Genomic DNA, 17,237 nt, shown 5'->3' on the forward strand with positions numbered 1-17,237 from the left:
CTGTCAACTGTAAATTAGCCCTTAGAAGTAAAATTATCTTTGTTTTGTCCGTAACATTTTACAAGTGTACCATTTGCTTGGCGCAGCTTATCGTTTAGAATATTTAATTACATAAACAAGAAAATTTAGGAAGTGCATGATAACTTTAAACATATAACTACTATTAATCAGTATATCTAGCAACTCCTTATCTTATAGACAGATTTGACTTATTTATACCGCTTTTTGAGATAACAGTATATGTTTTCAGTGTACGACATTCTATAACTTGTTTTTAGGCACTGGCGGTATATAAAGTGGAAATACGGCGAAATAACTCACCCAGGCCCAAACGGGTCCGCGAATTATAAAGAGCATTTCCGAAGGTCGAAAGAAAACACCGAGACAAAACGTATTTCCTACGACAAATACGTCATAGCATAAAAAAATATACCGCATATTTTAACTTTTTGGAGATTGCGGAAGCCGTTGTGACCCTAAATTTGCCCTTTGTAATATTGAACCGAATTAAGAATTATATGATTTCCGATTTTGTTTTCCAAATTATATAGGATGAATTACATCGACCGCAAAATAGTTTTTTAAAAGGTTTTTTGGAATTTTTGGAGTTAACTTATTAAAGCAAATTATCCGCAAATAGTGAAGGAGTCATATCGGTTTACCTTATGCTCGCTTTACTTTGTGGGGTTATTTTACGTCACGTGCTTTGCCGGAACATCCTATGTATCATAGCTAAACAGCTTGACAGACGACAGCCAAGTTTATTTCGCCTAGACGATTCAAGTCAACAGAGCGTGTTGATGCTGAAATACATTCAAAAACCAGCCTGTTGCCGGCGTTGAGAAACAACCCAAACGTGCGAGTACAGAAAGGAGTTTTAAACTAACTGGAATCTTGATTGCAACTGCTCGGCTTTAGCTGATAAAGAAACGTTAAAGGTACGATAACTACAGATAGACTATAATTTTATCTTAGATTCAGCTTTGAGATTCGAAAACGGTTAAAAGGAATACGCTACTGAACAATAGCACTAACAAGTTTTAGCCAAGTTCTGACATGCTTAGTGATGTCGTTGCCAAAACTTAGATCTAGGGTACATTTTATGAATATGTTATGGTTACAGCATTTTAGACTGATGGTTAGTGGTACATTTAAGGACTGGAATGTTCTGTTCTTTTTTTGTGAAGCTTCCGAAAACCGAAAACACGTCATGGTCTTTAAATTTTGTTTGAGTTCAGTTTGAAGAATTTCAAAAATAGATTGGGTGATGCTTGTGGTATTCGAAACGAAAACATATACCAATCATTCGTCGAGGGTGATGACAGATTATAGTATTTCACGACAACTATCGTTTGCAAAAAATACCCTTAAGCTTGATTCTATCAGCGCTTTTATTGACCACGATCTAAATTCTCACACCTACATCATAAGAAATGGAATTTCCGAGGAATCAGTACCGAAGGATCGGAAGCCGAAAAAGGAGAATGCTTTCTTCACGTGTTATAGAGGGAAATGTGTTCTAGAGTAGAAGAAAGTAAGAAGATGTCTTATTTTTCATGGTGTTTATGGGATAAACAGGAGGAGCTCATTCTGTTTTGTGGCTTAGTGTAAGTAGTACAACCGCAAACACCGCCTTTCATTTCAAAACAAATTATTAATTCAACTCAAGTCATCCGACAAAGCGGAATAGAAAAAGACTGGTTGTTCTTAGCGTTTATTTTTTTAGAACTTCAACAAGGTCGTTGTCACGTTGCTCTTAACAAAAGGAACTCAAAAAGGAAACATTTAAAATCAGACCGCCCTCCTCGTTCTCTCATCAAAATTATGCTGATAGGACAGTAGTCGTTTTCGTAGTAAACGCACCGATTTTTGCGGCTAGTCTGTCCAACTAAAAGCAACAAAATTCTTCAGCTAAAGCGGCAAGGTTTAATGAGATTTTCATCTTGGCTGAAGAATTGACAATTTTCTTTAATCGGCGTTTTTTTTGTCACTCTAAAGCCACAAAACCTGCGGCGATTTTACAAAGAAATTTTTGTTGCTTTACCGCTCTTAAAACAAGCCGCTTGTTAAAAGCCAAATTTCGAAAATGGTTCGTTTTGGATAAAAAAGAAAATCGCAATCTCCTTAGCTTAGATCATAAGTGGCTTTAACACATTTAAAACTGCTAAACGAACAACGAGCTTTTAGCCGTAAAGTGATAAGAGTGTAATTCGCGGACTGCTTTTCCGGTCGTCTGACATCCTTTTAAAATTTCGCGCGAAATTTCAAACTCAATTAACAATCGCCTCATCGTTTTCTTTTCATGCAAGGAGATAAACAGTATTGCACGCCATACCGGAATGTTTTGGGGTTTTTTTACTGGTTAAAATAAAAGCAGCTGGATATTTCTGAAAAGGGGATTTCCAATAAGATTCCTTCAGAGTTTTGAAAACTTGACATGATTTCGGTTAAAGCAATTTCCGGTTACGAAGAGAATGAATTCGCGGAGCGAAAGATTTAGTCTAAAAACTTTCAAAACCTAAGACCCTGGTGTCTGTTTTGAAAGCTTTCATGGGAAAATGGAGAAAACAAGGAGAGCTAACGGAAAGTTGTGGCGATCTAACTTTTAAGAAAAAACTGCGCGATGCCATGGAAGATGTTACTAGGAAGTCAGGTTTTCATATGCGATACTTATTTTGTGTAAACGTCTTCTAAATAGGTTTCATATGAGGCTAATTTAGTTGGGTCAAGATATTTTTAAATTGCAAAAATGAGAGATTGCTAGAGTTTGAATTACCTTAAATAGCAATCTTTTCTACTTTAAAACACATGATGGATCTTTAGACAGCAGCTATAGTTGAGAAATGCCATTGCTGATTTTGCTTTTTCAGTTTAGGCTGAAGGAGGTTACATTGTGGACATTGTGGATTTTACGGTGTCAGTTTAAAGTTTATGGTATAAAAAATCGAGTTATGTATATATGCTTCTTCGTAGGTAACCGCTCTGTTAATTATTTCTCTGGTGCTTCAGCTCTGGACTGACTTAATTCTGCCAATTTTCTTGCTTCTTCGGTTCGTTGTTTAGTTAGCTCAAGCTCCGCAATCAGCTTTTCTAATTCGTTTTCTTTATCTTTTTGTTCTTTCTCCACTTCCAGTAACCGTTAAGAGGCTTCCTTTGCTTCTTGCTGCTTTTGCTTAACATATGAAGATGAAATGGACAACACTGAAGACTGGTCATCATCTTTTCATGAGGAAAGCAAAAAAGACTCATCCTCTCTGTTTGCTAGTCTCGCCTGTACCGTTTGTTCTGCTGTCTCAATAACAGAATCTACTGAAACCATAATCTCATCGAGACCCTTGTCTAACGCCTCAATAATTGTGTCAGTTCCTTCTAGTTCTCCGCTCGTGGCATAAATCTCCTTTAGACTACTGATAATTTTTTCGATAACACATGATTCCGACTTCACTTTGTTTATACCTCTTCGTATGGTGTTCTTTTTAGGTAATTCTGTACCTGGTGGTTGATTCTCGAGTGTGACCTTAAGGTGATTTTTAGCTTTGGTCAATCTGGTCTTCGCCAATTTCTTATTATTACGCAATGTCTGTATTTTTGTACTCACTGTGCTCCCGGTTTCGACGCCCCCAATTTCTTTCTATGAATCTTTCTGGCGTCTTTGTCCGGCGATCTAACGCTGGCGATTTTTAGCTCCTGGATGACGTAGTCATGCCATGGGCTTTTGGAGGCACTCAAATGGCACTCGAACACTCACTCACTCACTTACTCGATTCTCATTAATTTATTCATTAAAGTTAGATTAAACACTTTAATCTTACCTCCCTTACTTAGTATTACTTTTGTTCCAAGTGCCTTTTACGCATGTCTGGCGTATTCTAGAGGGTACTGGTAAAGCGTACATTTTTCCCGACACGTCATAGAGATCGGGTTCGTTCGGAGATATTCTAAAAAACGCTGACAATATCATCTGCAAGAAATGAACTTGGAATTATTAGAAGGACATTGAAATAATTGAGCGTGGATTATTGTTGTATATGTGGACGAATTGTGCACATTTGTGCCCGATATTACTTGATAAAGGGAAGATGCGATCGACAGGAGTCAGTGAAAGAGCTATAGCAGCCTGAGGGATTTCGTTCAGCGAAAAGCGAATAAGCCAAAGAGCCTTTATAGCTGTAAAAAAAAAAAAAACGGTCCATGAATTGTTAAAGCGACATTGAGGAGTATCTATTGTGGTTTATTCACTTATTTGGACGAATCCATTCGACGATTTGTCTTCGCGTGCAAACAGGGAATGAATTAATGTTGTGTCAACTAGAAGCACAGGTTTTAGAACCAACAAGCGTTACGCTATTTTGCTTGAATTGCCTGTTACGCCAGCCTTTGACATATGATACATTTTGGCGGACATTTTACGCTGTCCGCACAACGAGGTCAAGATTTCGCAACGATGAAGTTTAATCCGTGATGGCAATTATCAACTTTACTGATGTTGAAACGTGAAGTTGAAAGTTGGGTGCTATAACTTTATGTTAGCCGCTAAAGTTGAATGCTGGGGACTCAAGTTGATTTTTGGGAGTTTAAGTTGAATTATTAACTTTGAATGTTGAAACGTGAAGTTGAAAGTTGAGTGCTATAACTCAATGTCAGCCGCTCAAGTTGAATGTTGAGGACTCAAGTAGCCTGCGTGGCAGGAGCTAAAAGGGGAGGGGGAGGGGGGAGGGAGAAAGGGAAAAGGGAAGGAAGCCCCCTCCCCCTCTCCCCAATCCCCCTCCCCTTTTTCCCTTCCTCCCTATCCCCTACCCCCTACCCCTTTCGACGCCTGCTACGCAGGCTAGGACTCAAGTTGATTTTTGGCGGGGATTGAACACCATACCTGCCAACAGATACTGTACTTTACGACGGCGACTCAGGCTAATGCTTGCTTTCAAGACTGAGAGGTTGATTTGTTTTCATTATGTTAGAAAATCATCAACCATTGTTTTTTATGGCTGAGTTTTCCGCGCGTGAGCGACAGAGGTCACCCCCAGTCGATTGCAATGACATCATTAACTTGTTTTATCATTGCAAGGCCATGTATTACACAAAACAAGTTTAACAAGATTGAACTCAGCTTTGTGCAGTGAATTAAGCCGTTATATGAACTAAATTAATTCCCTTCATAGACTGTACTTAATGGATTGCCTGACAGTAATTAGAATACCTTTGGCTAACCGTAGTTATGAAGAGAAAAAGCGCTCGAAAGCGTTACAACGGAATAGCGAAGAAGACACTCACTAATACTTTCTGAATGCAATGGTATATAGATGATTCAAGTTGCTTTGGGCTCTGGGAATTGCGCTCTGGGAAGCTGATATTTGGTGGTCATTGAAGGAAATCGTTGCAGAGAGTTCTATATGCCCAAATGAGTAATGCCCAATTACCAACTCCTAAAGCACCCCTTTATGGAATCATCCATATATTGCAAAGCCAAGCAGCTTGAACATTTTTTATTCAAACTCCTTCTTTGTATCACCAGGTAATTTGTGTCAACACATTTGCCGTCGTTCAAAACAAGCTGGACTCTGATTGGCTGTTTTAGTGGACACTGTGGGCGTTCCTTTATTTCTCGTCTTATAACACTCAGTGTAAATCCTGGGAACTCTACTGACATCCAAACACGCTGGAAAACGTTTACAATGAAGAGACTGTATTGTGCTTTATTTATAATTGCTTTCAACCATCAAGTTTGCGCAGTGACGGACACGAAGCCTAGTGAAGGTTAGTCAAATCTTGCTCCAGATTATCATGCTACAGGTAAATGTTAAACCCAGATTTGATAGAATTATATTTGTCCGGTTTTCCTCTTCAGGTCGAGCGCGCTATCCCAGTGGTTTCTCCAACAACAATGGGCGCTTTGAATTTGAGATAACGGTAGTGGAACGGGTGAGTCGCAATGGAAGACGTCTTTCTCCTCATAAACATTTTATAAAATATGAGCACAGTGGTGTTAGGACAGGGACCGTGTTTTATAGGCTGGTGGCTTTTGGGCGCACCTTTCTATTTCGCCTTGACAGGGATAATAGTCATTTGTCACCTTTGCTCAACGTGGAACACGTCTACGACCGTACGCGCAGACTGTCTTTTGCTGGGAATTTGCGGCATTGCTTTTATCGTGGAGATTTACAAGGAGATCTCAATTCTATCGCCGTGTTAAATTTGTGCAATGGGCTGGTAAGTTAACATACTTCTATGTTTTATAAATTAATTATTGTTCTCTTGGTTCTGAAACTGCACGGTACAAGTTATGTTGCTTGCACGCGGTATACATCATTCAACGATTTATTTTGCTTAGTATTGCCGCGATGTCATTTCAATTCTAGTTTCTCCAATTTCATGTGGTCTCGTTGTTTTGATGAAAACAATTGGTAAAATAATCATTATCAGGCGCCATAAGATTGTAATTATTTACTCAAGTAACGTAACCTGAACATTGCAACCAACGGGGTATAAATTTTACTGGAAGCGATCGGATGCGGCAAATGACCCCCTGGTAATCAATACGAAAGATTCCTCACGACTCAGGCACCACGCGGAATCTCACTTCAGACTCCTCATAAACTTGTCAAAGCAGCGTCAAAGTTTCCCTTCATGTTTGGCTACTGCTGGTGGCAAATCATTTAATTAGCTTATAAATTCTGAGTAGTTACTTCCTATTTGATGCCAATAGTGGCAAACACCTTTCCAACCTGGGCCACCGGTGAAAAAGTTGGTTACGCTGTGCGCACAAGAGAGGCAACTGCAGCTTTATTTTATTGCTCTCTCGTCTGACGTTTGCATAATTTTTTACCTGTGTTTTATAGCGAGGTTCCTTTGTCACAAGCGGCGAGCGTTATTTTATAGAGCCTACCAAAGAGCAGGACACTAATGCAAGTACACAATTCAGGAAATTCCATATCATATTTCGTCATCCAACTGAAAGAATCAGCCTTAGCAACGGACTCGCAACCTGTGGTTTAAAAGGTAAGCCTGTATGTTACGTCACATTCACACCATCTTACCCAAGAACGTGCGCGCCCTTTAAAAACGGCGTAGAAAATCTGCCGCAAGCTTTTGATTTTGCCGCTCTTATCCAGAAAGTCTTTCCCCTAAAACGGCGCGCGGTTATCTACATAAATTACACTGACAATGGCCTTTTTCACTCACATAGTCTGGACTCAAGCACCACCATATCAGATGGGCTCGGCTTCAGTGTAAAAGAAAAATAAATACGTTTTTAAAATAACCAAGATAACTGGCTAACTGTTTGTTGTATGTATGACATTATCAAAACAAAGATTTAAACGCCGTTTACGATGAGTCGTTCTCTGTTTATAGTGAATGCAGGAAATCACGGTTTATTTTAGAAAAACTGTTTTGCACATCTCCCTACTGCCTTCTTTGTTGACCTTTGAGGGCAAATTTTGTGGATTCGTGCATGCGCGGGACAGTGCGTGACAGGAGAGAGATGTACGTGATCTTACTTATCGTGAACCGATGGCCTTGCACACGATCATGTGAAGTAAGTGTCGTAAAACATACACGGGAAGGTGAAAATTCCCCGCCGATTCTATCATCCAGTTTGCCTTATTAGTTTTGTTAGATTCTTAACCGTCTGGAACCAAGCTTAAAATTTTATCGCCCTTGTTTATATTCCGGTGTGCCACGGGGCTTTCGTTCTGTTCTTTGCGAAAGGAGGAAAAATGTTTCCAAAAACAAGATTGTTAATTGAACAAAAAAAAGATTGTTTATTGAACCCTCTTTGGTCTTTCTCATTAATTGTTAAGCCCTGACACGAAAAGATTTTATCAATCTGCGTTGAACAAACGAGGTCATGATCACTGTCTAGCTCAAAGGTGACACATGCTTCAGATTTTCGAAATTCGTGTTTTCTTTTTGCAAAAATAATGTTTTTGTTGTTAAAAACACGCGGGGTTTTTAATGTTACACCTAAAATGCTGTCAACGCTTTTCTTTACCTTTTTTTTCTGGGCCAAAGATTTTGGAGAAAAAGTCAAGACAACAGGCTTCCTAAGGCTATCTTTTCGCTCTTTTATAGTGACGAAAGGGAATTTCGCGCGCCTTTGAATCGTTTTGTAGCTGGAATTAAATGATAATCACCATTCCCAATATGATAGTCAATGACAAATTACTGTTTTCCTCAAAACAGACAAACTGGAAAACTGAATTTTGCCAAAATTTACCAACGCAAACGTGTTTCCATCACACGCAATGTTTCTGTGAAAAACTTTCAGTCATTTCACAGGACAATCAATTACGGAAACCGTGGATTCGTTACACATTTCAACAAGGAAAATTTTTTTCGTGATCAATTTAAAATGACGGCGATCAAACGCCTTGATGTAAGCGATATCCTCTTTCACCAGTCTTGATCTAACTGTATTACTCTCACTGGGCGACTCTTTTTTGTGTATTAGCGAAAAAGAAATCCAACAAAGAACGTTACCTCTGGCAATGCTGGAGTCACATCACGAAAACAGTCTCGTGTAGTAGCTTTTGGTACCAAAGCTTTGATCACTTAAGTCCTCATACTTTTGCACAGGCATTTTACCAAACAAACTGTTTCACAAAAGAGAAATTTAGCTCTTACTCAGGGCTCAAACCATTCGTACGTAGAAAAAAAGTTTGAGAGAAATTAGGGAAAGAATGCACTGGAACGCGTTCCTAGACGTTTTAATGTCACGTAACAAGTCACGCAATGAAAGCCAAACTTTGAGTGTGGTGTTACTCCAACAAAAGTAGCTAAAAGTGATTCAGTTTCAGCAGATTTTTGAGGTACTATTTATTATGCTTGCGCCAAAATCTAGTGATCGCACACCACCACTGGGCGTACAGTTATGAGGTTGTAATGTTTGGTTCTGTTGATAAAATGGAATGACGACCATGGTATTAAAGCAGTACCAGACAACGGTACTTTTTCGTTTTCTTTTATCTATTCTCTAATTAGATATCGCTACGAGGCACGCAGCCAATTATTCTCACTTCGACACTAGACAAGTGTCTCTATCAAGCTGTTCTATACTTACGACGCCGGAACACAAACCGATCCTTTACAAATCGCTTCCTGATGTTTTCTCTCTTAATCTTGCGGTTTACAGATACTAACAAACCCCTGCCACTGCTAAGAGGTCGGCACAACCATCACGCTAATAGGAGCAGAGAAGGGACAAGAAAGAGACGGTCGACCGATGAAAGTTTTGTAGAAACATTGGTTGTAGCTGACAGGACGATGGTTGACGCATTTAAAAGCAAGGCTGACTTGCAAGCTTACATTCTTACTCTCATGGGTGTGGTAAGGTCTCTTAGAAAATTTCTAAATCCTACAGGTCAGGATAAAATGGAACAGCATGCTTTGATCCACCCAAAAATTAAGCATGTAGCCTTCAAACGCGCCATGATTTTCCCATCCTTGATTTTAGGGCTGTCAGCGGGGTTTACATTTTTCCGTCCATTTTGTACAGGATTGTAGTTTTCCCTAGCAATGCAAGCAAAGTTGTCCTTAAATTTATGTTGCAAACAGCTTAGAATGAAGCACAAACACAAGTACAAACAGAAGAGGATTAATTGTTCCTTTTCTTGGGCTTGTGTCGGCGTCCCTCTTTTTACTTTGCACAAGACTCTTTTGTTTGGAATTGTGCTTGCGTCACCTTCTTGTCTCCATGGGAAAAGGCCGTCTTGTGTCGGCGCTGGTTTTAATTTGACACAGCACCCTTGTTTTCGGGACTTGTGCTTGTTTTATGCTGTGCATAGTTGGAAAAAACAGGCATTATATGGCATTCTTTTTTTTCATTTTTCAAGGGCTATAGACATAATAAGTTATCTGTAACATAAACACCAAAGACTATTTCTCATGGGAGCCCGAGAAAATAAATGTCAAATTTCACAAGAATTTTAAAAACACACGTAAGACTACAAAAATTTCCTGTGTAAGGTGTCATTTGTGAAAATTTGACGTTTATTTTCTCGGCCTCTCATAAGAAATTTTCTTTGGTGTTATTACAGATAACGAATTACATCTATAGCCCTTAAAAAATGTAAAAAAGAATGTGATATTGTTTAAATTATTCTGGTATAAGTTTTTTGTCCACTGAAAATTGAAATTACTCAATTTCCTGATGGAATCCGTCTTAACCCCCTGTGTTTAGCAAACCCGAGTATCCTTTATTCGGACTACTACCCGAATGGTGACCCGGAAAATTCTCATATTAGTGGGAAGAAATACTTATCTGCCATCAGCGAGTAAAAAAAATCCAAAAAAGCATGTTTTACCTTGATCATTCAGAAAAGTTCAATTGATCATAATCGTCTTGGTATCTCCGCTGGGAGATTTATGTTAATTTAAACAACAAGATCACGTCTCGGAATCAGATCAAATCCTGGCTGGTACGCCGTGCATACGGCTACACTGATCAAGCTGTAACACACGACGGCTATCAACAGCCAGCAACCGCATATTAACGACACGTACATTTCAAACTTGCGAACCAAGAAATTCTCTGCGGCCTGTGTGTTGCTTCGTGAGGAGTTCATGTGACGACGATAGTCTCGTCCTTGAGATGTCGCACGGTGAGGTAGTAGTTTAAACGCTTGTTTTGTCTACCGAAAGCCGTCATGTCCGTCTGGGTTTTTAGCATTTAACAAGTAGAAAACCATTATGCCATTGTTTAGGCTCCTACAGTCAAAGAAGTGACGTCAGTTTCGGGAAAAAAAAGTTATTTTCCCTCTTTCCTCTTTTTTTAAAGGTATCTCAGGTGTATCGAGACAGAAGTATCGGTAATTCCATTAACATTGTCGTGGTAAAGATTGCCTTACTGGAGTCTAATCAGGTAGGAACGAAATTGAAGTGGAAGAATCACTGGATACTATTCTGCGTAAAACAGGACCTTGGTTTTTAAAAATTGGAGGGTATATATTTTGAATTTGGTAAGGGAGCATGACCGGTTGAAATTTATCATCAGCTTGCGTGTTCTCCAGACTGTTTTACGTACATTTGCTGTGGTACATATGAGAAAAATTTGGTGAACAATCTCTTTCCGGATTCTTTCCTTCATGCTTTTACTTATCACTGTTTTGTGAAGGCTGTATCAGAATTCTAACGGTAGGAACTTTCACCCAAATAAGGAAACGTGAAAAAAAATACTCAAAACATTAAAGAAAAAAGGTATAAAACGGATTGCAATTGTGGGTTTTGAAAAACGTTTTTTATATAGCCTGACAGTTTTTAAGTTTTTCTTTTTCTTTTTCGTAACGTTTAATATAATGTTTAGAAGGCATATTTGTTGGGCAAGAAGCTGTAATTTTATCGTCGATTACAAGTAATTTCATCGCTAACCTGAAGTCCCATAGCACACAAGGAAGCATGATGGCGATGTTGACAATATTAACCGTGACACAGAGCCCCTCATATTTTTAAGGACAAACTACTGTTACTGATGTAGACTACGAGTAGTCCCCATTTTTCCTCAGGGATAGCAGAACGAGCGAAACGCGAGCGAGCGTGAAAAAATTTTCTCTCTCACCGCCGCGTCTCGCCATTCTCGCGTGGGTTGATTTTCACGCGCGCTCGCGTTTCGCTCGCTCGACTATTCCTGAGGACAAGTGGGGACTGCTCGTAGTCTATTACTGATGATGCTGTTGGGGGCTTTACACTTGTCCCAAAAGGACTTGGCGAGCTCAGAATAACCTTTCTTAAGATTTATACCTCTTCTTTTCCTTGTTTTTATTTTATTTATTTATTTATTTATTTATTTTTTTACAGAGGGGCCTCCATATCTCCTCAGACACTACGCGCACTCTTAAAAGCTTTTGCCGTTGGCAGAATCGGGTGATGACTAAACCACAGAAGGACCCAGAACACCACGATACCGCGATTCTTCTAACAAGGTGAGATTTACCCCAGTTGAGCGCCCTTTATTGAGTTTTGAGATAACGAAAGATTCTGTGAAACATATAAGGCAGAAAAAGTAACGCTACAAAAGCATGACGTTTCGGCGACGACATGTCACCATTATCAAATGCAAATAAAAATAACGAAATGATTAAAATTATAGGAAGATCAAAAGACTAAAATATTAAGGAGCTACATGTTAACCAGTCAGCAATGCAACGTGGCAGTAATATAACCTCTTGGAGATTTACCTATTATTCACTCAAACATTTACCGGTTTCTGTTTGGCTTTAAGTTCCCAGGCTAATTTTCCATAACAAGCCAGCGCTGACCAAATTTGGAAGACGCTTGGTATTATTCCACGATTGATGACAGTGGGGGAGTCATTAAAACTATTTAATCTGTGTGCAGCCGCCCCCTCCCCCTCCCCCTACCCCTACCTTCAAACAAAATCTAGGAAGGGAAGGGGCGTCTGCACACAGGCTGAAAATATTGTACGTACGCTTGGTTTTCATTTACAGGCGGGAACACGACTGGAGGTCTTGGAAATAGGGTTAGGGTTCGAGTTACAAAATCTTTGTTCCGGTAAACCTGCAAGTTAAACCCTCATTTGTACTCGATAACGCCTCTGTTTTGGCAATGCATACACACGAAAGATGTCAACAGATTTGAAGAATGTCTTCAAGAAAAAAAAAAATTTCACACCCTGGAACTGCCAAGTAACAGGCAAACGCTAATGCGAGAAATATGAATCTTATAAACTAGGAAATTATTTGAATGAGTAATAAACTGATTATATCTATCAAGAATAACCAAGCGTACGTTCACGTTAGCCAGGGCTAAACTGAATCGCAACGGCATATGTGACATCTTTAATTTGATGAATCGTTCTTTTGTGCTTAAAGTTATTTTTCTTTCTCGCAGGAGAAATTTATGCAGACGCCCTGGAAAGTGTGACACATTAGGTAAACATCTTTTTATATTGTGAACAGCTTCACGAATACTTCCAGTGTGGACTAGAATAGCATTTTCGACTTATTTAGTATCACCCACTTTAAAGAAAGATATCGTGCGGTGGGTAGAACAATTGTCTTAAACTGGGCCTGATTTACTAGACTTCCACAACCCCCTTGTCAAGGCCATGACTGTTTTCTAACTTCAGGACACTGTTCTTTTGTTTTATTATTTTTCAGGTCTTGCTGAGTTAGGAACAATGTGTTCCCCAGGGCGAAGCTGTACTTTAGCAGAAGACAGCGGACTGGGGACAGCGTACACTATTGCACACGAGTTGGGGCACGTGTAAGTACCTTATATGAAGTATCTAGAACATGTGTAAGTACAGATACCGTATGAAGTGGAATGTGTTGCTGGCTATCACATTGTCTGCTTTGAAAATCTCCGAGCCTTTTTTCCGTAATAAATGACAAGCCCAAACCGTGATCATGTCAAATCCAAGTTGTTCGAGAGATTTACAATCACTTCACTCACAACAAACGTCGAATGTCAATTTGTGCCAAGTGACCGAGATTCTGCTTTAGTTGTCGTTTAATATTTGTTATATCTACAGGAAAAAAAAAAAGAAGAAGTTTCATGCTATTTTCATCCTTAACAATTTCTTTGGAGTTTCTTCTTTTTCAAATGCTTATTTGAAATAGGTCAACTTGAATCTGATGTTTGCCATAAACGGCGTTCTAGATGGTTTCTAAATAGGAGGTTCCTAGACATTTTCCCTTTTTACGTTAAAGTTATTCAGTTGAATTTCTTCGGTTCTGTTGGTAGCCTGAGAAAACAGCCGACATTTGGTGGCGTCGCGAAATGTCGGCTGTTTTCTGGGGCTATTCTGTCGGTCTTTTTGTTTGTTTCCGAGTTTAAAAAGCAGAATATCTTATTTCCCCGCAGTTTTAGCCTCCCCCATGATGGCGATAACAACCCGTGCACTCGGAGTAGAGGAGACCAGCGCCTCATGGCTCCGTCAATTAGTTTCGATACAAAGCCTTGGTCTTGGTCCAACTGCAGTCGAGATAAAATCACCGAGTTCTTGGAGTAAGTTAAAGAGAACCTTTTCTTTAGACTACGATATTTATATAAATGTATTTAGCATTTTTTGTGTCAAGATTTGAATCTTCCTCAGTTATGCATGTGTTGTTATAAAAAAAACTTCTGTTCTCCTTAACATTAGGGACTTTAAGATCCAACGACGCGACGGCAACAAGAACGTCGCTTAAAAAGTGAATTTGCGTTCTTCCAGTCTTTATAGCGTTTATTCGATCCTACCCACTTACTTTGTCAATTGTAGGCGAACCCTCCTAAAGCTGAATTTCAAGGGACCATATTTAAGCTCAGAAACAGAAATAAAATTTCGTCGTTGCTTGTTCACGTTCTCCATAAAACACGAAATTAGGCATTTTCACGTGGTAGTCGTGCAAAAACGGGAAAGAAATGTACAAAAAAGTGTACGTGATGCACGTGCAAAGTTGTTGTTTTGCTTATTGCCTATTGTTTTTATGACCTTCTCGTTGCCGTCCACGTCGTTGGATCCCAAAGTCCCTATTAACAGCTAACAACAGACACGCATTTTCCATGACCTTAAGAATCCTTGATAATTTAGTCCACTCATGGTTAATCTAATTCTTCATATTTTTATTTTTTTTAAAAAATTGAGTTATTTTAATTGTCGCATATTTTTGCCGTTTGCTAAGGTTAGGTTATGGTTCGTGCCTTGAGGACAAACCACTCGAAAAAGCAGAACTGAAATATCGCGATAGACTTCCTGGTGAACTCTACAGTGTGGACCAACAGTGCAAAATGGTTTTTGGCGAGAACTCATCGCTTTGTCCTTTTGTGGTTAGTACTTCACGCAAGCCACCATTAGTTATATTCTCCCGTAGCATCCAGTCTGTACTCTGTATACTTCTGGTGCCAATGTGACTAATATGTCGAAAAATCTATATAATCTAATTTTCATCGATCCTTCAATCTCCTGGTCTTTTTGTTTGATTCAGTAGACGTAACTAAGTAATGTGTAAGGGCAGATTTAATGGCTACTCTTAGGGTATGATTACTGATTATTCGTCCTGTTTTGTTCCTCTTTTTTTCTTCCCCCGCTGGTTTTGACCCTACGGCAAATCATTTCTCTATGTTTAACATTAAAAAATGGTTGGTGTCCTGTCACTCAAGAAAATCTCAGGAATGCAAACATATCTGTGGGTAACTGAAAAACACTTCAAAAATAAAAACTAAAAGTATAAAAAGAGGCTTTGGTCTATATCATCTACATACTTTAATTGAGAGTAGTTATTCTCAGTTCAAGTTGATTTTTATTTTTTGCCTTGAAGGAACCTTGTCAGCGACTTTGGTGCGTAAAAATGATCAACAACCGAAGGGGATGCTCCACCCACCATATGCCTTGGGCAGACGGAACCCCTTGTGCGAAGAAGAGTGTAAGAATAAATTACTCTTAAGTTTACTCACTTCCTCAAGGCACCCGTGCACGGTGGCATTTGTTCCAGTTGCCACACAAACATAATGCATTACCTTGATCCATATGTGTCATATTCTTAATTTTTCCCTGTTGGTGGAATTCTATTAATAGTTTGTGATCATGTGATCCTTCTTCCCCTCTTCCATTGGCCCGTTTGCCGACTTTCGCCCCACCTCAGAAAACAATAAAAAAGAAGAACGACTGATCGTAGGTTACCATTCAAATGGCCTGCACGATCCTTTGGTATAGTCATTTTGCTGTACAAGTAGGTTCTAATTTTTGAAGTCCGTGGATATGATCGTTTTAGAAGAAACGTTTTCATTGCAATGCTGTGTATAAAATACTAACCTAAACGTTTGAGCATGGCTCTTCCAGTAGGTCAAATGATTTTTGCTAACAGTGATTGATGTCAATATGAGAACTTTAATAAGATTAGTAATAGAGATGCCCCCTACACCAGCATGACATGGCAAACGGTTGACTTGATAAATGTAAAGATTAACTTAAGCCGATAGACACTTGAATTATTCGAAGGTCACTAATTCAGGGAATAGAAAATTCTTTGTATGAGTAGTAGGGCTTCAGCAAACTTAACCTCGTTGGTGCGTTCCCTTTGCGTTCCGTGCGCGTTCCCTTAATTAATTGGCATAAGGGTCGAGTCTATGACGTCACCCATTGTTTTATCCTAGAGAAAAAAAATGCGTTCCTCCATATTAATTAAGTGCCTAGTCAGTGTCTTCCTGTATACTAATTCGGTATAGGTTTACTAATGAGCGTCTCTCTACTTCAATAGAAACAATAGGCTTGCCTAGACTTGCAGGTTAAGTAACTTGAGCCCGGTTTTCGGACCGTCTATTAAAAGGAAAATAGGAATAAGAGAAGCGATCACCTAGCAACGCGAGAAACGGCTTCCTATATCTTATTTATAGCTAAAACTCAGATATATATCAACACAAAGTGGAGTTGAAAAGTCTTTATTTCAGTTTAGTTTATGTCTTCTTATTTAGCTCTAAAACTCGGATATATTAATTAATATGGAGGAACGCATTTTTTTTCTCTAGGATAAAACAATGGGTGACGTCATAGACTCGACCCTTATGCCTATTAATTAAGGGAACGCACGCGGAACGCAAAGGGAACGCACCAACGTGGTTAAGTTTGCTGAAGCCCTACTTTTCATACTTGTATGAACGGCAAAGTTGCAACAAGTCGCAAGTACGATTTATCCCGTGCACTTGCAAACCTCAAGAACTTCGCATTTTAAACAGTAGTAATTCGAAGGTCCCCAAAGTTTTAAGGGCTCAGTATAAAACAGAGCGTACCATGCTTCCCAAGTAGGAGTTATTAGCCTTTTCATTTCCAATGGAACTTCCTAAAGGCAATTTCAAGATAGACGTCAATTGCTTGTACATTTTGCGTAATATGGAAAATGATTTGCACCGTGAAAAAGTATTACTCAAGAAGTTTCATTAATTAAAAATGAAACATATCCATGCATCAATCCATGTATCAAAGGCAAGAGTTAGCCGGAAACGTGTCTTTTTAATTGACCCTGGATACGGGGTGATGCTCAGTTGAAAACGTAAAAAAATAGCTTATGCATGGATCATGTCAAGGTTTTCATTCCATACTTCCAGATCACGAACCATTTTACACGTCGGTGTTACACTAATAAACCGCTTGAACTTCTTCAAAAAGTCTTTCTGGACTAACGATCCTGTTTAAACACTCTTAAAAACCACTATCTGTTCCGTTAAGTACTTCGCTAAGTTGTTTTCCGACAGAAATTACTGAGTTGCTACTGTTTTCGATCTGTCATCTCCGGGTTCTTGATTCC

The 17,237-nt window shown here is 39.1% G+C and overlaps 1 protein-coding gene across 2 annotated transcripts in view; it reads left to right on the plus strand.

The window, feature by feature from the left end:
- Positions 1–721: 721 nt before the first annotated feature.
- Positions 722–17,237, plus strand: part of LOC140922865 (A disintegrin and metalloproteinase with thrombospondin motifs 20-like) — a 32,931-nt gene continuing 16,415 nt past the window's right edge. Inside the window, exons 1-12 of one of the 2 annotated variants that reach the window (XM_073372898.1) lie at positions 722–938; positions 5,513–5,754; positions 5,846–6,207; positions 6,837–6,996; positions 9,131–9,324; positions 10,775–10,858; positions 11,791–11,915; positions 12,844–12,884; positions 13,113–13,218; positions 13,819–13,962; positions 14,619–14,763; positions 15,255–15,359. In XM_073372898.1, coding sequence (XP_073228999.1) covers positions 5,673–5,754; positions 5,846–6,207; positions 6,837–6,996; positions 9,131–9,324; positions 10,775–10,858; positions 11,791–11,915; positions 12,844–12,884; positions 13,113–13,218; positions 13,819–13,962; positions 14,619–14,763; positions 15,255–15,359 — 1,548 coding nt within the window. In that variant the 5' untranslated portion in view covers positions 722–938; positions 5,513–5,672. Of the gene's footprint in view, positions 939–3,084; positions 3,524–5,512; positions 5,755–5,845; positions 6,208–6,836; positions 6,997–9,130; positions 9,325–10,774; positions 10,859–11,790; positions 11,916–12,843; positions 12,885–13,112; positions 13,219–13,818; positions 13,963–14,618; positions 14,764–15,254; positions 15,360–17,237 lie in introns of those variants that run through there. The other variant, XM_073372899.1, reaches the window with a different exon arrangement.

This window comes from Porites lutea, chromosome 13 (assembly GCF_958299795.1).
Source record: "Porites lutea chromosome 13, jaPorLute2.1, whole genome shotgun sequence".
In the NCBI taxonomy this organism is placed as follows: Eukaryota; Metazoa; Cnidaria; class Anthozoa; order Scleractinia; family Poritidae; genus Porites; species Porites lutea.